At 39.5% G+C, this 20,551-nt stretch overlaps 2 protein-coding genes across 12 annotated transcripts in view; one reads left to right on the top strand and one right to left on the bottom strand.

Moving 5' to 3' along the window:
* Positions 1 to 19,727, bottom strand: part of PDLIM3 (PDZ and LIM domain 3) — a 30,977-nt gene extending 11,250 nt beyond the window's left edge. For 2 of the 6 annotated variants that reach the window (XM_082444834.1, XM_082444837.1), the window contains exons 1-4: positions 19,530 to 19,726; positions 10,573 to 10,724; positions 8,834 to 8,918; positions 368 to 435 (exon numbers count right to left, since the gene is read on the bottom strand). In XM_082444834.1, the coding sequence (XP_082300960.1) occupies positions 368 to 435; positions 8,834 to 8,918; positions 10,573 to 10,724; positions 19,530 to 19,622 (398 nt within the window). In that variant the 5' untranslated portion in view covers positions 19,623 to 19,726. Of the gene's footprint in view, positions 1 to 367; positions 436 to 814; positions 1,003 to 8,833; positions 8,919 to 10,572; positions 10,725 to 19,529 lie in introns of all 6 variants that reach the window. The other 4 variants (XM_082444835.1, XM_082444838.1, XM_082444836.1 and 1 more) reach the window with 4 other exon arrangements.
* The window catches only part of CFAP96 (cilia and flagella associated protein 96), a 183,967-nt gene that overhangs the window by 85,649 nt on the left and 77,767 nt on the right, over positions 1 to 20,551 (top strand). The window contains exon 6 of one of the 6 annotated variants that reach the window (XM_082444854.1): positions 11,051 to 19,520. The exons of the other annotated variants lie outside the window; for them this stretch is intronic. Coding sequence (XP_082300980.1) covers positions 11,051 to 11,104 — 54 coding nt within the window. The 3' untranslated portion in view covers positions 11,105 to 19,520. Of the gene's footprint in view, positions 1 to 11,050; positions 19,521 to 20,551 lie in introns of those variants that run through there. 6 annotated transcript variants of the gene reach the window in all.

Raw genomic sequence — 20,551 nt, 5'->3', positions numbered from 1 at the left:
TCACCTGCTTCCTTACTCCTGACCGGGGGCTGGTTTTCATTTTTGTTCCTGCTGACTGGGCCTTCCTGCCCTGGGATAGGGTATGTCTGCCTGCCTCAAAAGGTCACTGTGTTCTGGACGGGATCCTCAGAACAGCAGGGGTATCAGTTATAAATACACACAGCGATTGCATAATATTTCACAGCTCTATAATCTGGTCAGTATTTACTCTCTTCTCTGCTAAGTGAATTTGTTTCTTTTGCTTTTGAAATAAGCTTCAAAATGAGAAAAGTCATTCCAAACACCTAAGAGTTATGTGTCTTGGTGATTAGTAGGATTTATTAAAGATGCATGCACTCCAAACTTCACAATCTTAAAGCTTTATGACCTGCTTCGGCCTGGGATTATGAAAGGTTTGGGCCGAATATTGTGCTTGTGTTCAAAGTAGTTCACATCCTGTAAAAACAAAGGGTTAAAAAAGTCCCTCAGTGGAAGACTAATATATATATATATATATATTTAGATAAAATTAACTGAACAATAATCGTACAGAAAGGATTATTTACCACCAAATATTGACATGACTAAGAAGGGTGATGATGGAACCAGAGCGATTTCTTCCTTTTAACCATCTATTCACTAAATGTTCGGGAACTGGCAGATTGGACTCCAGAACATTAGAACCATGTTCTAGATGCTTGTCTTTAAGATAAAAATCTGATCGTGCCTTCAGGAAAGTAAAAATAAAACAGCAAGAGCTGGACTTTTGAAAGGAAGAGAAGCCTTACTATCACCATTAAGAACATGGTGGGCAGAAACCAAGTGGAGTACTTACTTTTGAGGTGAGCTAGGAATGAGCCCCCGCAGCTGCCCGTGAAGCGCATCTTGTATATTGCTGGTTGAATAGAGCCCAATGGGTGAGTTATAGGAAGCGCTCACTACCTGTCTTTTGTCATCAATGTTTGCTGCTGCAACAAAAGGCTGGGCCCTTCTGTTGTACCCGGCACCAATGGGTTTGAACTCCTGTACAATGGCAGACAAAATACACAGAGCCACAGAATGCACAACAAAGCCGTTAACGCGCAAATCAACAGCATCGCTCTTGTTAATCAAGGTTTCTTTACCACTGCGAGATTAATGGCCAGGTTAAAGGAGGACTGCATTCGCCGTGAACTTTACATGTGCTGTAATCACCCACCAAATGTTCAGGTGCAAAGGAACTGACCTTATTTGAAATATTATAAAATAATTCGAATATTATACCTCTTGTCTGCTCCCTACTGACTTCTACATCTAGAGCTTTTAAGAAATTCTCATAAGACTCATTTGAATCCAGAAATTATGCGTCGGAAGTGAGATTTTTGGCTTAGAAAAATTATTCTACTTAACATTTTCTTAAGTAGAACTTACATGTGCTTTCTCTTCTAGTAATATCTTAAAATCTCCCCCATTTTAGAAAATGGGAGAATAAAACAATCAGAAAGGGAGTGAGCATTTATGAATAACTGTACTGAATCATAACTAATCCAACTTTTTTTTCCTGTTTTTTTCTTAATTCCTACAACAAACAAAATTCTTAATTTGCATTAAGATATAACCTTAAATTTAGAAAAAATAATAGGAATTAAAAGACTTTGCTTATGAAAGCAGGAATAACATTTATAGAAAACCCTCCCTTTCTATTGTGATGATTTCATGTTGTGGGTCCATGTTTACTCTAGTCCCAGAAAGACTTATGTCAGCAATTTAGAGATAGCTAATTTATATGATTCACAAAAGAATTTTCACTTCATTGCTTTGGGAAAAGGACCAAACTTCAGTCCTAAACTCTGGGTGTGAAACATGCCTGAATGATCTGAAACTCTGTATTACTGTCTTCTAATGTAGGAATCACGTTTTCCAATTTTTATACAGATTTATAATTTTGTAAAGTTCATTAAACTTTTTTTTTCTTCTAAGCAACAGAAGAAAACCAGAAGGGAATGCTGAAATACACACAAGCTGATTCTCTTTCCAAATCTTTTCATTTGGCAGAAGTAGTAAGATCAGTCTTTACAATATTTTTGCTCACACATTCACATCAACTTCCTTTACTTTTGACTGTGCCACCAGTGTTTCACACAGATCTCAAACAGTACAAACATTTATGATTATTTGAAATGGTTACTGGAGACTGTTTTGATTAAAAGAATAAAAAGGTCTTGTAATATTCGTGTCATTTTTTTTTTCTTGTCATTGTAGATGAGTAAGGTGTGGGATGGTGCTTTTAAGAAAAGAGATTGTATTCCTTTCTTAGGGGTGGAACCACAATTTTGCGTGGTGATTCCAGAAAACACCAATGACTTCCTTTAGAGACCCAAGCAGCACACCACTTCCTTTTGGTTCTCCAGAGCAGGCAGTTGTCACACACACTCCCTATTCCCCCATCTAGGCCTGTTGGCAAAGCCCACTTAAAAAATAGTTATGACAAGGCAAATGGGGTGCAGCTTCAAATACTAGCCCTGCAGAGTCTTTGACTCCAGCTGCCCCAAATCTCATGGTACCTGAAAATCTGTGATGTGGTAAAGAGGAGCTTTTCTCTCATCAACATTGGGCAGCAAAATTTAACAGCCTCCTGAACTTGAAAAGAAGGTCTGAGTTGAATACAAAGCCTGTGATTCTATAGTATGATTGAATTGACTAATATCTTATTGATTCAGTTTTTTTATCTCCAGAATAATGACTCACTGCCTAGAAGTTGGTTCGGTGACAATGTAGCTGCTGATATTAGATAGCAGAATGACTGAAACAACCAAATATGGCTTTAGAAAAATGCTGAATCCCAGAACATGTGAAAACGTGTGTGAACATTTATATACTGGTACAATCTGATTGCTTTGGCTGATTTAATAATGAATTTGGAGTGGCTGTGTTTTATGATTAACCATTATGATTAGCTGTTATTATGGCATGAAAAAAGTGAATGGCAAATAATCGTAAGTAATGACAATGGCCATGATTCAAGCCTTTGCTCCTCTTTTAGATATGAAAGAAGACAGAAGGCTAATTGCCTAATTTAGCTTCGGTGGACTATAAATCTCTCAGGTTAATTAAAAGAGTGAATCAGGAAGTACTGAAGGAATCAAGCTTTGTGGAATTTAGCGTTTGTTTTTTTTTAAGCTGAGAGTGATATGCCTTAAAGATCTTGTTATATAGAATTGAATTTACAAAAATTAGATAAAATAATGTGATGGCTTTATGGGGGAAAAAAATCTCTGCCCTTATTTCTTCTGTCTTAAAATTATAAATAAACATGGTTGGCAACTGTCCTATAAATGAGGCATCTTCTCTGAAAATATTTGTGCAATAATAGTCTCTAGTAGTACTTCCAAAAAGCAGCACATAAGTTAATTAGCTCCAAGCTTTTTCTTTGCCATTTTCAGTTTTAGTTACATATCGCAAAAGTCACAAAAGTGTAATTTGTAAAAATAAAACAGTAAAACTCTATTTTCCACTCAGATCATAAAAGGAAGTGTTTCTAATACAGGCTTCAAACATTTGTGTTTAGGTTTTGCAAAGCATTAGTTTATGGGCTGCTGGAGTCATTCCAAAAAAAGCACAATGAAGTGTATACACTAAAGGTAAACAAAACATTTAAATACAGCACAGAGAAGCAACAGTCTATCCAAGTCTTACATCATTGTTGATGGTCACACAGAATCAAAAGACAAAACCAACGGGAAGTTTGCTATTCCACTTTAATTCCTTTTTATATTTTCCTGGAAAATCATTAGTAATGGAAAATACTAGTTAAAAAAATTATGTAGCAGTTAATAGAGTCCAGCTCTTGTGTTTATTCTACTCAGACAAAAGCATCTAAATGATTCTTATGTCTTAAGAATTCAACAAGTAATCATTGCAGTTAATTAGATTTTTAAATATTATTTTAAATGTTAGGAGCTCATATTAAGGAGTAATATTCTGAATGAATGGAATGCTAGAGCTGCCAGAATCAAAGCTAAGTAACTTGACAGAGATCCGCTGCCATTGGGAGAATATGCACCTCTTGACAGCAATCTCCCACGTCCTTGAAATGACCTCAGCAATGATGTCATTCAAAGACAGTTCACCTTTCAGTTTCTTACTTGGATAAACATTTGGTCTGAGAACTGAGACAATAACCAGCTCCAACAGATACAACATGTTTGATACATGTGTGATGATATACAGATCTATTTATTTATAAGAAAAAAATGCCTGTGAAATGAGGGAAGCTATGTCAAGTGATCATATATTTGATCAAGCCACACTGAGTAAATGATGATATTTAATCATGTTTGGAATTTATGAACAACCCCTGCCCCCCTCCTCATGCTCACCCCTTAAATGAAAAATAAAGCCACCCTTATAATTATTTTCTCTTCAGTGATCTGTTTCAAGTGTTCCCCATATCTCATTGGGGAAGAGTTTGGGGAAATGGGGATTTTATGAAAATTTGTGTAGGCTGCCATCCAGTTATGAAAACATTGTAGAATAAAGTTATTTCATGAAAATATGACAATTTCAACCATACCCCACTTGATTGTGCATATAGTATGTCTGTATTATCAAATCTTTTATGGAAAGGATGCAGTCCTTTCTCAATTAGAAAACAGCATTTTTATTTCGGAAAAGCATCTTTCCTGCCTTGTGGTAACTGCATTATAAGTTTGAATTGTTCAGCGAATATTAAACAAAGATGAGGGCAATGTTTTATTGGAGAATATAAGCTTTGAAGAAGGACAGAGAACTCTAGCACATACCTTTTCTCTAGAGCAATGTGTTGTATAGAAAAATGCACCTGCTCATAGGCCATGTTCAGGACTGTCTGGAAGGAGTTTATCCAATGGCCGGGGGTCGATCTAAACAACCTCTAAAGTTTCTTTTAAGCCTAAGATTCGAGTCTGAATTCATAAAACCAAAATTTAGCTATTTAATAATAGCACGGAAACATGAAAAAATCTAGATATTAAAATTTTGTATCATTATTACTATAACTGTGTCAGAAAAAGTCCCCAAAGCCTAAACCTATTCCTAGGGGAAAAAAAACTGGAAAAAATACACTAACATTTTATTATTTGTGGCTGTACTCGGATGGTAGGATGTAATGGGTTTTTTTCCCCAATGACTATATATTGCTTTTAAAGTGAAAAATAGTATTTAAGTCCAATAGCAAAGGTCGGATAACTTACAATAGAAGTTCGACTTGGGTTGAGAAACAAGAGCTCAAATATTGTATCGCTCAACAGCATTTTACTATTCATATAAGATGACATTTTATTTTATTTTACTTTATTTTATTTATTTATTTTTTTGGCTGCACCGCGTGGCTTGTGGGGTCCTAGTTTCCTGACCAGGGATTGAACGTGGGCCCTCTGCTGTGAGAGTGCGGAGTCCTAACCACTGGAGTGCCAGGGAATCCCCTCATATACGATGGCATTTTAAAGATTTAACGGTATTTGTTTTTCAGACTGACACATCTTTGTTGTCCAGAAGGGGTTGCTTTATTTGTAGAAAGAAAAGACATCTCTTTGCATAGCTTTGTATTAATTAAAAAAAAAAAAAAAAAGAATACAAACATAACCACAGTTTAGCCTTTCTCCAGTCTCAGTCTACAAGTTAAATTCACCGTTTGATATTTATCAGTGCATTTTGTTCTAGTTTGTGCTATAGGATTTTCAGATAGGAGAGGTTATGCTGAAATTTAGCTATATTTTGTGGGGAAGGTCCTAAAGTGCCAAGTTATGTGAACTGGTCATGCATAAATCTGGCCTGAGGTTCGTAAGGAGTAGGAATATTTTGGTCCTTTAGGGGAAGAACTGAAATGGTCCTTATCTCTGAGCCCTTCAAACACCCACCTCTTGGAGAGGGTGCAAGTAAGAAATTAGTCATGACTCAAACTAATGGAATGTTCAAAAGCTCCATCTGACTGACTTCTGTAGCCCTTAACCCAATCTTCACCTTTTTGTTTTTTAAACCTATCTCATTCTTTATCTTTTCCCCCTTTGCAGTATCATAAATATCCATACTGTCTGACCCCAAAATTCAGGACACATGGGCTAATAAATGATTGACAAAAGGCCAGAGTATTTAAAATTTGGATTATCTTTTAAAATTAATTCTTAGAACAACCATAGCCATAAATTAATACTCCTAGATCTGCAAAAGGGGCCTCTTCTAGAGTAAAGCTCAGACAATTGCCTTGAAAACTCCAATTCTGGAGAGATGTTAGCAAAGCACAGGCTCCAATCGTGTGCTCTAAGCTCACCCCATGCTTAATAAAATACATACTTGCTGAGTCACCCACATGCTAGAGAGGGCGCTGCAACATGATCAGGGATCACTGGAGATTTGGTACTTTGGTCAAACATGTGTAGTTGGTCCCACATCTTAGCATCTCGTACTGATGAAAGCGGGTTTCAAAAATTAGGAGAAATTGTGAATGGAAATGTGCAAAAGGGTGCAGTACAATTTTGGATGTGTACTCTATATCAGGGGTCCCCAGTCCCCAGGCCGCCGACCAGTACCTGTCTGCGGCACAGCAGGAGGTGAGCGGCGGACGTGCGAGCAAAGCTCCATCTGCCGCTCCCCATCGCTCGCATTACCCCCTCAACCTCCCCCGCCCCTGCCGTCCGTGGAAAAATTGTCTTCCATGAAACTGGTCCCTGGTGCCAAAAAGGTTGGGGACCGCTGCTCTCTATGGAAAAAGGAAACTCAGAATTCTGTGCGGTTTGTCCTAGTGATGATGAGAGATTGGGGAGGTCAATATATGCGTGTACGTGAGCCTTAAATTTCCCTTTTCTGTTTTTTAAAGCACCACATGATCTCTTTCTCATGTGTTGCCTCTAAGTGATGAGCTGATGAGGGCTGCAGGAGGCAGGTAGGCTCGGGCATTCCTGCCAAGGGCTGTCGACAGGGGCAGCTCTGCCTGGAGAACTTTGTTCTTATTCCTTCTTGCAGCCTTTCTTCTATCAGGAAGATGTCGATTAGAGACATTATTCGCCCCCCCACCTTGGATGCTGGGGTAAGCCACCATCAGCATGCAGAGCGCTTCTCACCACATGGATCACCTGTCTCGTCCATTTTACCTTTTACTCACCTACCCTGAAGAGCGGCACTCTTACCTGGCCTAAACATCCCCCTCAGCTTTCATGATTTCTTTGCCTCGCGTGCAGCCCCTGGGGGTGGCAGTAGAACACCAGTCTGAGAGTTGGTTCCCAGGACTGCGGTGTTCGAATGAAGTTTATCTTTAGGGCCTCCAGTTCCTTTCATTCACTTGTCAGCTATTTAGTGAGCGCCTGCTGTGTGCCATGCCTGGGGGACTCAGAGTAAGGAGAACAGACACACCGGTTCCGCCTTCATGAATATTCCATATCCTGCTCACTCCCTTTGGGGCCTGTTTTCTCCTCCTTTTGCTTTTAGTGATTTTTAGGCTCAGGCTCTACCTTCCCTCCAATCAAAAGTCTAGGACAAGAATCTAATAAACTCATTCCCTCTAAAAGTTAAACTACTTAGTATGTTTTTTTCTCCTGGGGTTGGGGTGGGGGTTTTATTTTAACTGAAAATAAGGTTTTAATCCAAAGTAATTTGTAATGACCCTTGGATAGTGATGAGGAAGACATTCCTGGTCTCCAGGAAGCTCGTGCCGCCTTCTATCTCACTGTCAAGAAAGGCCAGGAGGCCTTCTGATCACAGGCTGGAGGGAGGGGTGCCATGCCCAACGATAATGAGAGCATACACTTAACTGAACATCCCTGAGAGCACTTCACTGTGCCAAGTTCTTTTTCTATATTATTTTATTTAAATCTTTAGAAGCTCTATGAGACACATGTACATATGGACTCTCCATGTTTTTACCAAGAGTAAAATGAATGGGGGCTTTTGGGGGTAAATGGAAAACTTGAAGGACAAATTCAGGAGTTGATGGTCCTGAAAGGGGATATCTTGCTGAAGCATAGATTATAAATATACTTTCAGTTCGTTTTCATTAGATATATAGAAAAACTACACTTTGGGAATATCTAATCAGTTTAGTAGGGATACTTGTTTAAAAAGGGATATTCGATTTATATGTCTCTGTCTCATTAAACTTGGGGAGCTTCTGACCAAGCAGAGGTTCTAAAATCCTTTTCTTGATGACATTTCCCATATAGCACAATTGAGGGTTGGTTTAATTGCAGTTTTTTGGGGGTTTTGAAAGTAGACATAGTCAGATAAGCATCAGATTATTAGATTAATTTAGCTCATTATATAGAGTTGCCTGAAGGGAAAATCCTTTATCTTTTGTAATTCAGCAGCCCAGGCAGCATATCATCATGATTACATAATGCAAAACTCTTCTCCTAGAGTAAACTTAATTATAGAATGCCAGAACTGATAATTAAAGAAGGATGTAACATAAGAGCTGGGTGAAGACCTTGAGGAATTGAAGTTCACAGTAACTATTAGATTAGAGACACCTGTTTCAAATGGTTGACCCTATTTTTGTTTTGCTTTGTGTTAACATCTTAAATTTCTTGGATTACCTCATGGTCATTTGGCAGATGTCCATCATAAAAAATGAAAAAATAAGTGGACTATACATAGATAAAGCTGACTTTTTCCTGATGAGAACATATTTGTCTTTTAACAAGGTGTTTGCCTAGGCATACTTCTCTTTTTTTCTTGATGTAAGAAGACACAGTTAATATAAATTAATCTCAGAGAGTAAAGACAACCACTTCATCAGGTGGCTTATTCCAGTTTTTTCAATATTTGCCACTTTTCCCTCTTGGAACGTATCCACATCATTTAAAAGGAAACATAATGTGAACATTATTTACTCCAAAATTCATACCTGTGGTTCTGATTCTAAGTTGATTTTGAAAGGATGAGCCTTTCCATCTTCAGTTACCTGTGGAGACCATAAGCGAGTTTCCGCCCTGTAAATAAAACAACGTTTGTAAACCCCAAATTCTAATGGTACTTCTAGTTTTAGTATACTTTAATTTCCTATGTTTCTGAAAATACTAACAACCCTTGGTACTTTGAGCAAAAGCAGTATTCCTTGCTCATTATCCTGCATTGTCTTATTGAATTAGTCTTATGTTTTTAGTGTACTTCTGGGAAGACTTGAATGGATCAAAATTGCTTGGAGGACTGCTACGGACTGAATGCTTGTGTCCTCGCCCCACACCCCAGGTTCAAATGTTGAAATCCTAATCCCCAGTGTGATGGCCTTTGGAGGTGGGGTCTTTGGGAGGTATTAGGGTTGGATTAAATCATTAGAGTAGGGCTCTCATGGTGGGATTAATGACCTTATGAAAAGAAGAGGCATGAGATCTCTTCCCTCTCTGTGTGAATGCACCAAAGAAGGCCATGTGAGGACATGACCAGAAAGCGGGCTCTCACCGAGAACCCGACCGTGCTGGCTCCCTGACCTTGGACTTCCAGCCTCCATAACTGTGAGAAGGAAATGTTTGTGGCTTAAGCCACCCAGCCTATGGGATTTGATTGTAGCAACCTGAACTAAGGCGAGGACATTGTACAGGGTCTGGAGAAAGTGGGTCTCCAGTGCATGTGGGAAGCAGTACAGGACAGGGAGATTCTGGAGAATCACACCCTGCAGATGACCACAGGACAGACTAGATCCCTAGATCTCCTCAACTTCCTTCCTGTCCTACCTGGGGCACCACAGGAGGCAGTGAATGATTTGTCAGGTGGATTTGCTGTTGGCATCAAGGAAATGTGCTTTGTCCAACGCTTCTCATGTATCTACTTGGGATCATGTGGCTCCTACGGGACTATGTGCTTGGCAGGAACACAGGTTATGCATAGATAGGGAAAGAGTCGATTTCACCTTGTGAAATGGCAGATTGGCGACTGATTGTGCCTTTTGGACCACAGCAGGGAAAATTGTGAATACAACAGCAAGAGGATAAACACACATGCTAACAACCACTATAACAAATCATTATTTTCACAATTCAGTTTCAGATCACGAGTCTGATGGCAATAGATCAATTTCCTAATGTTGTTTTTGGTCAGAAATGTCTCATTGTCTAAAACCTTCATGTACACGTACCCTCTCATACCTTGTGGGATTCTTCTGGGCTGAATTCAGTACAAAACAGCCAATAGCATACAGGATATTAGCAACCAAATTTTAACATGATCACATCTTGGCAAGCACGAGATTCTTTTAGGAGCATCTCTAAATTCCACTCCATGTTCTCTACCATGTTTAGAACAGCAGTATAACTAGACATGCTGTTCAGTGTTTATGTGGCCAATACCTTAAATGGTTCTATTTTCATGGTCAACTAACTGCGTTAGTACAGGAAAAAAGTTCTTTTAGCCTCTTTCATTATTCTCACATTCCAGAGGATTCTTTTTAGAAATCCTTTGTTAACAGCTACTAGATTGACTGACTTCAGTGCAGAACAGACCAAAGTGGCTGATACATTAAAAAAAAGCCAGTCAAAATTCTGTGTCCTGATATACTCCTTCTCACTGGGAAGATGAAATCATTTATAGTTCTGGTTCAGGTTCTTCTGCAAAACAGATCAAATTTTAACACCATTAATTAAAGAGCACCTGTCAATTTTGAGACACAGCTGGTGCGCTGCTGCTTTAATCCTGTCCTGGGCATCAGCATGAGTCATGGACTCAGTACCGAAGCCATCAATAGCCAGGATGACATCTCCGGGACACAGGTTGGCAGCTGCCGCCTTGCTTCCTGGAGTAATCTGGAAGAAATCATCGCACATTTAAAATCAACACCCTGCAGCATCTTGAGTTTTGTGCCCGACGTTTACATTGCACCTTGGTAACATTTTAAATGCTTCACTGGGCAGGACATATTAAATCTCACTTAAAATAACTCTTAACTGATCAGTTGTGCTATCTCTATTTTCCCATTATGTGAAATAATTTTGTTTCTTACTAACCACATTTCCTCCATCATGACATCTCTGATTCTCTTTTAAAACATCTTCCATAACTCCTTGTTTGGATCATATTTTCTTTGCTTTAAAGAAAATAATTTGTTTCTTAGGATTTTTTTGTCACCCAGAACTCTCTATTTGGGAATAGAACGTTACTACATCTGGGGAGCCTTAATATTTGAACTGAAACTACTTGAGCATCCCTATAATGTACCTGGGATATAGAAAGCTGGAAAGAGAATCACTCTTGTATGAACAAGAAGAAGCCAGATAATATGCAAAATTATGACTTTTTGTGGACTCTTCAGAGAGCTGAAGTTGCAGGGCAACCAACTAGCTTGGAATCTAAGGAAAGACGGGAGTCTCCAAGGAAAGACAAGCATGGGCTCACCTGTACCAGAGCATGGAGGAAGATGGGGCCAAATGTACTAGTTGTTAAGAAGAGTTTAGCTAAAATTATGAACAAATTGCTAAAGGCCAAGTATGAGTTAAGCATTGAGAGTCTAGAACCCGTGGGAACCACAGACACAAGAGAAGTTTGTATCTACTCACAGTCTCTTCTCCATGAATGAAGAATAGATGGAACAAATAGGAAACAACTAACAAGATGGTAGCTTTTAATTAAACCATACCAGTAATTACATTATATATAAATGGCCTAAAAACACATCACGTTCTGTTTTTTAACAGAGTTTGTCAAACTAGGTAAAAAAAAAAAAAAAAAGAAGCAAGATCTAACCTTATGCTGTCTATGAGAAATCCACATGGGTTTCTTTTTTGGAGGGGAGGCGGGGAATGATATGGGGGGAAATGATATGAGAAAAATATGGTTGTTAAATGTTTAGAAAGTGGCAAGTCTGAAATTATTTCAGATATTTCAAATTATTTCAACAAAAACATGTTGAGTATACAGTTAAAGGCGATGATTGTTTTGATGGCTATACCTACTCCCAGTTTTTCTGGGTAAATCCCAACTATTTACAACTGCCTAATAGTCCTCACCCGGTCTCACCCTGCCTACTTCTCTAACATCATCTCACACCATTCTCACTCCCCCGCCCCTCCCAATCCACTGCTCTACAGCTAGTCCGATTTCCTTTTAATTCCTCAAACAGGCCAAGCTTGCACCCTCTTCTGGGCTTTGTGCACACTGTTAACTTGCTCCTGAAATGCTTCCCCCGACTCTTCACCCGGTTGCTTCTTCTCCTCCTTTTGGTTTACGCTTAAATGTCATGTTCTCAGAGAGACCTCCCCAGACGTCTGACGTAGTTTCTCCAGCCCCCTCCCCATCATTCTCCACTGTTACACCCTGTTGTTTTCCTTTATGAAGACAGTTTGTACTTTCATGTTTGTTATTTACTTGTGTAGTGTCTGTTTTCCCAACTGGAAGTTCTTGAGGATGTCTATAATATTATGTATATTCCTAATGCTTCACAGTGTATACTCAGTGTTTGGAATTGATGAATAATTACTTGAAAAATGAATGAAATGGACATTTAAATCAGAACTTGTGAAACAAAAATAACTAGTCCTTATATACCCAAAGATTATGGCTATTAATGTCAACCTATCATTGTTCCTTTTGCAAGTTCCCACTGTTTAGATCAGAATAATATGTAGAACTTGACTTAAAGCTCAAACTGCTCCAGGAATAAACTAGATCATTCCTAACGTTTAACTTGAGGATCAGTCATTAATTCATTTTTTGTCTCTTTGCTTCATCTAGTCATCGATTCGATTTAACTTTGTGGCTCTAAGAGAGATCCAAGATTCATATAAATGAATAAAATTGCTAAAATGACAAATTCTCATGGGTCCTAGATCTTCAGTCTCATCACTAAAATGTTTATTGTACTCATTTCATGTCTGTGATCACCTCACTGTAGCAATCATGATAATTTCCAGAAGGGACAGATGATGGGGGCTGGGTGAGGACAACTGGAGATTATTACATCTCAGCTTTTTGGAGGCATTTCATAGATGTTTTTCCATTTACAAATTCTCCCACACTCAGAACTGTTAGAAGAATAAAAGTTTCCATCCCCAATGTGACTTGTAGGACTAAAAATAACCTCAAACTTTTAATTTTCTCCAGCTATAGTTCATCAAAATCAGTACCATCTATTTTTAAACTTCTAAGACCAAAATGCTTTTCTTTGAGTTAAAACATGAGAAAGCATGGCTCAGTGTGTTTGCTTTTAAAACCTCACCTAGCTTTTCTAATATACTTTAATTTGGTTTATATATAATACTCGATCTAGGTTTAGAAGAGCCTAACATTATTTCTTAGCTCTGGTTCAGATGAGTGGAAGGTAGGGTTGTGTGTATCTGTCTATATAAATTTTAAACGGAGATATCTGGGGTGCTGAACTTAGATACTGAATATTACTAAATGTTATTAACAACGTTAATATGGAAGTTAATAACTATTTTATATTTATGCAAAATATTACATTTGCAAAGCTCTTTCTAATAACTCTCACCATTACAACTCTAAGATAGGCTGGACAAAGAAGGCTGCTTCTCTTTTTCAGAGAACCTGTGGCTTCTCACTAAGGTGGGAGCAGTTGTACAGCTATGTCACCAGCGGTTTCATTAGTTAAATAGGAAAAGTGGTCGATAGTGATGCCAGAACCAACTTCTGACTTTGCGTTCAACCTGGCGATTGATGTCCTGGGACCTCCACGTTAGGAGTTGATAAGAAAGAAAAGAATCTGTAGAGAAATGGATGAGAGACAAGGAGAAAACACGATCCTTCACTTCTTAGTTCTTGAGTTCAGCGACGCTAGTGATCAGCAAATGGCCACTAAACTGGCCTGGTTTTAGTAAGTTAAACTATCTGTTTAATCATAAGAATGTATTATTTTCCAGCATGACTTTATATTATTTCTTTGCAGTTTATTTATATTACTTTGTATTATTGCTCACAGTTTATTTTTAACATTTTCCCAAATGATGAGAAGAGAGAGCTAAAATGAGGCAAAGAGTTTTTCAGTGGATTCTTTATTTTTCAGTTTCATTAGGGTCTCAAATGTCAAAAGCATTCGAGAGATCCTTGGACATAGTACTGCTGGCAGTCACTTAGCACATGTTTTCTAACTTGTCTGATTAGAAGGATCATCGAGCGTCTTTGCTTAACACAAATATTCCAGTCCAATCCAGATGCCTGGAATCACGAAACAGAAGCTGTAGCAGAGGAACTAGGGAATTTGTGTTTTTAACAAGTCCCTTAGATGATTTCTGTTTTTCACATCAACCTATTACTTGGGTTTATTTGGAAAAAACTAACTTAAATCACAGGTCAAGCATCTATCAATGTCCTATTAACTGTGGGAAACATGAGGGAAGTCCAGAATATCGCCCTGGTGGGATTTCTGTATTAAGAATAAAAATGGTTGAAATAGTTATGGAGCAAAACAAGTGTATACGGAAGGGCTGTCCTGTGGGGCGTGGATCTAAATAATGAGAAATCCCATTGTTCAGTTGTTCTCCATTGCCTACAAATAAACTTCAGTACCTCACCTGGCATCAAAAGCCCTCCAGCACCTGGCTGCAGTCTACATTTCTAGTTCAATCAGAATCTCTGCAAGTAGCACCTGGGCATGGGTATTTTCCACTTATCTGGGCGAGGCTAATGTGAAGCCACAGGTGAGAACTATTATGGTGTTGTTATACTGTTGGTATTGGTATCTTTTAAGATGAGAAAACTGTTGCTCAGAAAGTAGAAGGAACTTGCTTAGTGTCACACATCCAGTGAAAATTTGAAATTCCTCGTGGGTCTGTCTAACTCTTTAGCTCAAGCTCCTCCACTATCCCCAAATGCCACCCCTGCAGGTACTCTGTCTCCCCTGGCTCCGCCCATCTCTTTGGCCATACTTTTTTCATGGAATCCTGGACAAGTTGTATCATGGTTGTTTGTGTTCATGTCTCTTCTGCTGATACATGAACTTCTCAGGGGAGTAGAAGCCCATTAAGTGATGACTGTATCCCGCACAGTGCCTTCCACATACAATACCTTCTGCGCTTAGTAGGTACTTGTGGGATGTATGAATGTTGGGAACAGATGAACCAGTGCTTCCATGCAGACACGTCTTTGTCAAAACACAATTAAGTACAGTCACCCCTCTGAATCCGTGGGTTCCGCATCCAGGATTCAACCAACCGAGGGTTGAAAATATTTGAAAAAAATTCCAGGAAGTTCCAAAAAGCAAAACTTGAATTTGCCACATGCTGGCAACTATATTTACATAGCATTTACATTGTGTTAGGTATTAGAAATAATCTAGAGATGATTTAAAGTATAGGGGAGGATGTACCTAGGTTATATGCAAATACCATTTTATATAAGAGACTTGAGCATCCTGGGGTTTTGGTATCATTGGAGGGGGGGTTGGGGGCATAGAGGAGTGGGTGTCCTGGAACCAATCCCTCAAGGATACCGAGGGCTACCTGGAAAAAGACTGTATTCAACTGTAAACATTTCTTTCTAAAAGTTCAAATTTCAAATATAGTTTATATTAAAGTACTATTCAGTGTTAAAGCCTACAAAACTTAAGAATACACTAACATTTTCTATGTTGGTACCCAAGTCCATATATAGCATTCTCGGTTACAGAGATCTTGATCCGGGGTGTGGTCTGTATAGAAAGGAGGAAAGAGGAACTGAGTGGGAAGGGACATAGTGGCATGAGATGTGTACAGTAGTTTTACATTGTGTACACAAAAGAAGCTTGTGCTTTATTCCAAATTGGACCATTTATGAAAACAAACTATCTGTAACTTCGCTGTGATAGTAGATCCACCTTCTGGGTGGTCCAAACATTTAAGAAAGAAAGAGACTCCTTAGAACCTTCTTGCCAGAAAAAAAAAACAGCTGCTCGCTTAGAGATGTGAACCTTAAACTTTATTCTGTGAAATGTCTAGGCCAGTTGTATATGGTGTTTGCAATAGCAACTCCCTGCTGCATGCTGAACATCCGAAACTTAAATTCATATTGCACGAAGTAGAGCCCACCCTTGCCTAGAAACTGCTTTCCTACAAATCGTATCACAACCAACGGCTCAAAAAATTTTTTGAGATTGTCTGGTGTTTGATTTACCTTACTGCTAATGTTTTTTATGATACAAAGTTTCACCCAGCTGATTAATTGGATGGTAAACAATTGTAGGGTGGGGACCCTTTGTCCTAATTTTGTGAATTGTAATTTCAGCTGATGGAGAGAATTACTTTGTAAACCCTGCCCCCAGCAGAGGGTGGAGCAGAGGACCACTGTCGAAGGAGCATTTCTATAATCTGATTTTGCAGAGTGTGAGGAAGGGAGGGGAGGGCACTGCTTGTAGGACAAAAAGTGATTTAATTGACTTGAGGACTGTATCTCATTCATGGGACTTTTTGTGGTGTTAAGTGCAGGCATTGGCATTTTCCTTCTTTGTATGCTTAAGAACTTATGTAAAACAGACAAATCAATTAACAATAAAACAGTTCTCCTTTTTCTTTATTGTGGAATACTTCTGAGGACACAGTTTGCACCTATTATGAAAATAAATTTATGTCAAAAGTGAACAATGTATTCACTCATATTGTGTCTATTTGTATTCTGTGACCTGTATGAGGTACTAGACACTGTGCTTGGCACTGAACAGCTGCCAAATTTGCCAGTTGTTGCCCTGAGGGGGGAGCATTCAATCTGTGGGATACAGATGTACTCAACCATCTGTGGTACAAGGCATGTTATAAGGAGAGGTTGTAGGTCAAGAGCTACAGTAATTAAATGGATGAAATGATGACTACTGGAAGAAGGCTGGAGGAGTGGTATTTGAATGGGTTTCCACAGGCACAGAGGACAGTGGAGTGGGTGGGGAAGGGAATTCTGGAGAAAAATGATAGCAGGAGCAAAGCCATGTTACAGAAATCATAAGTGCTCCGGAGTATGGGCACCACTACCTATTTATGGAGTGAGAGGAGGAAAGGAGAGAGGAGGAAGAGAGGGAGGAAATGAACTTGAAAACTTGAGCTGGGAGAGAGGGTGAAAGCCGTGAATTTCGTGCTGAAGACCACACATTTTATTCTCTATAAACTGTGGATGCCACTGAAGGATTTTTAAGAATGGGGAAGATAGGAGCAACCAGCAACCATCTCAAAGATGGCTGGTAAGAATATGCAGGGTGAATTGGAGAGGGGAGACAACAGCTAGGTGTGAAATTAGGAAATCTTGCCTGGGGACAGTGGTAGAAAAAAAGGAAAGTGTTAGATCTTAAAGATGTAGCATCAATAGGACCAGGTGATGAGTTGCATGGCACAAAACACCTGTTTGGAAATATCTGTACAATAAGCAGAATCTTTCACGTGTGTGGGCTTCAGGATGCAGGCTTTGGAGGCAGGTCGACCTGCATCAAATTCTCTCCTGCCATTTGTGGTCATCGACAGGTTAATGAATCTCTTGAAGCCTCACTCTCCTCATCTGCAGAAAGGGATATTACTACTACTACTCCGATAGGATTATTGTGAGATTTAAGTGAGTGCATATATAGGGCTTAGAAGAGTGCATAGCAGGCAAAAGAGTATACTAACACACACACAGCCTCATTCACTACCTTTTAACACAGTATAAAAATATTAATAGGATTATTCTACTACCTAATTACAACACTGATAATTATGTTTGTGTAATATTTTTTAGTCTTTTTTCCAAATGATTTTTAATATTCTTATAATTTCAGTGGAAATACTCTCAATTAGGTGTTCACTAAGGCAAAAAAGTTCATGTGAATATGTTTTCATTTATTCAACAAGAATCTATTTATGTGAATGGCTTTGGGTACACTTGGAATACAAAACAGTTTAGTTCACCTGCTCTCCTTGAGTTAAATTAATTAAAGAGAAAAGCCGTAGTCAAATGAAATAATCATATGTGTTCGTGCAGTGTCATTGAACCAAGTGTCAATATGAGTGATACAAATTAGTTATGAGTTAAAAATTCAAACGGAATTGGCTTCCCAAACAATAACTGTCATCAGATCAAATATATTTACCGATAGCTCCTGCAGTCAACTGCAAAATGTTAAGTTCTGCTTTGAAATAAACACTCAACATATCAAACAACTCAACATATCAAACATAAGATTAATCATATTGACATGTTCCACAGTAATAGCGAGATATTTCTTTTATAAATCACTGACAGGATTTTTGTGACAAAATTATTCCTTTAAGGTTTAATATAAATATGGTTTATCCTTTGTAAGGATTCAAAAGCTTATTTCATTTAATATAAACAAATGAACACCATACTTCAGAAACTTTAAAAATATTTCTTCGTAGAGAAAATGGAGACTGTTTCCTTTGGTAAATCCATAAAAGGCATTGCTTGGCCCAGGTCACTGAACCATTTTCTGCCTAATTTACTTAGGAACATTTTTGGGGTATGTTAAGTTTTCATGTCTCATATGAAAACACATGTCAGATATGTTTATATGTTTTCAAAAAATGGAAAACAAAGCTTGAAATGTTCCATGATATGCGTCTGTTCCATGGATACATGTTTTGAGATATTTTAAAAAGCCATTCGTTCTTAGAACTCGTAAGTAGAACAGAATTTAAAAAGTATTACCTTGTTCAAAGCCTATGTGAGGATATCAGATTATAAAGTATACATTTATAAAATGTAGTATAAGCAGTAAGGAACAAAATAAAGCATAGTAAAGGTATAAATATTCTGAAAGTTTATGTTTTAAAATTAGGTTTAATGGGCTTTATATGTGAAAATTGAAATAATAATAATTTTCTGTCAAGACAAACACATGTTGGAAAAAAAATCAACTAGACCAACTAGAAATTTACTGATGACAGATCCTGAAGTATCCATTTTCTTTCTTCTTAATTAGACAATACTTTAGAGAATACTAAGTAAGGAAAGCTTGACTTTGATGGTCAAGTATTCAGAGTTATTAGGCTGAGGATGGTTCTCCATCAGGTAAACGAAACTATCTGACACATTTTCTTTGTAGTTTGAGTTGTAGATGATGATTTCTAAGCCAGGCTCCAGCTTTGGAAAATATTTATTCAAAATGCCTGGAAACCTAGGAATCCAGATTACTGATATTGTCCCTGTGTGGGCTGATATGAGCGCCTCCAACTTGGTCTTGCCCTGAGAACAGCGCCCTGCTGAAGTTTTCCTCCAGACAGGGAAAGCGCTCAGTTGCCTGTCTCTCTCCAACTAACAGCCACCACTGTCTCTCCTTCTCTGGACCCCATCTCATTTGTTACTGAAAGGAGACCCGGAGTGGAGGGCGAGGAGGCAGCCCACCTCGCAGCCTCGCCTTCTCTGAGCGCAGGGAAACCACGCCGTCCGTTCGTCTCTCCTCGGAAAGTTGCTGGAGGCCAACAGGCTGCAGACAGAGACCACTGGAACTGACTGGATTAATTCTCTAAGCTGCTCTGCATCCTCCAGACCTAGTTTGCCAAGGTGCTGCCCTCCCTCGAACCGTGAACCAGAAGCCGAGGCCCCACCCAGCGCACCCCAGTACCTCGCTGGCCATTCTTCTCTCCAGGGGGGCCCGCGGCACGCCAGAGTCCCCGACTTGCAGCAGAAGAACGGAAAACACCTACCCTGGTGATGATCAAAGGCTGGTTGAAGTCTATGCCCCCCGAGAGTCTGAAGCCCCAGGGCGCAGGGCCCGGCAGGACCACGTTTTGGGGCATGGTGCCTCCTGGCACGGCCTTCCTGGGGCGGGGGCGCAGCGAGTGTCCCCGAGCGGAACAGCCCACTCTGCTCCTGGGGCAGTGTCCTTGCCGGACCGCGGCCTTGGAGCTTTATCCCCGCTCCCGAGTGACGTCACTGGCCTCCCCTCCTCCCCGCCTCCTCCCACCAAGGAGAGCTCCAACTTTGGAAGAAAGAGAAGCGCCAGACCCGCGGGAGTTTACAGACGCGCACCGGGCCGGCGCAGCCTCCCAGACCTCTGGGGCAGAAGCTGAAGGAGGCTTCGGGTTACAACTCCCATCACTCTCTCTCTTTTTAACATCTTTATTGGAGTATAATTGCTTTACAAGGGTGTGTTAGTTTCTGCTGTATAACAAAGTGAGTTAGCTATACACATGCATATATCCCCATATCTCCTCCCTCTTGCGTCTCCCTCCCTTCCACCCTCCCGATCCCACCCCTCTAGGTGGTCACAAAGCACCGAGCTGATCTCCCTGTGCTATGCGGCTGCTTCCCACTAGCTATTTTACATTTGGTAGTGTCTATATGTCCATGCCATTCTCTCATTTCGTCCCAGCTTACCCTTCCCCCTCCCCGTGTCCTCAAGTCCATTCTCTACGTCTGCGTCTTTATTCCTGTCCTGCCCCTAGGTTCTTCAGAACCATTTTTTTTTATAGATTCCATATTATGTGTTAGCATATGGTATTTGTTTCTCTATTTCTGACTTACTTCACTCTGTATGACAGTCTCTAGGTCCATCCACCTCACTACAAATAACTCAGTTTTGTTTCTTTTTATGGCTGAGTAATATTCCATTATATATATGTGCCACATCTTCTTTATCCATTCATCTGTCGATGGACACTTAGGTTGCTTCCATGTCCTGGCGATTGTAAATAGAGCTGCAATGGACATTGTGGTACATGACTCT

Source organism: Balaenoptera physalus (genome assembly GCF_965194825.1).
Source record: "Balaenoptera physalus genome assembly, chromosome: 21".
NCBI lineage: Eukaryota > Metazoa > Chordata > Mammalia > Artiodactyla > Balaenopteridae > Balaenoptera > Balaenoptera physalus.
This window is presented reverse-complemented; position numbering and strand designations above follow the sequence as displayed.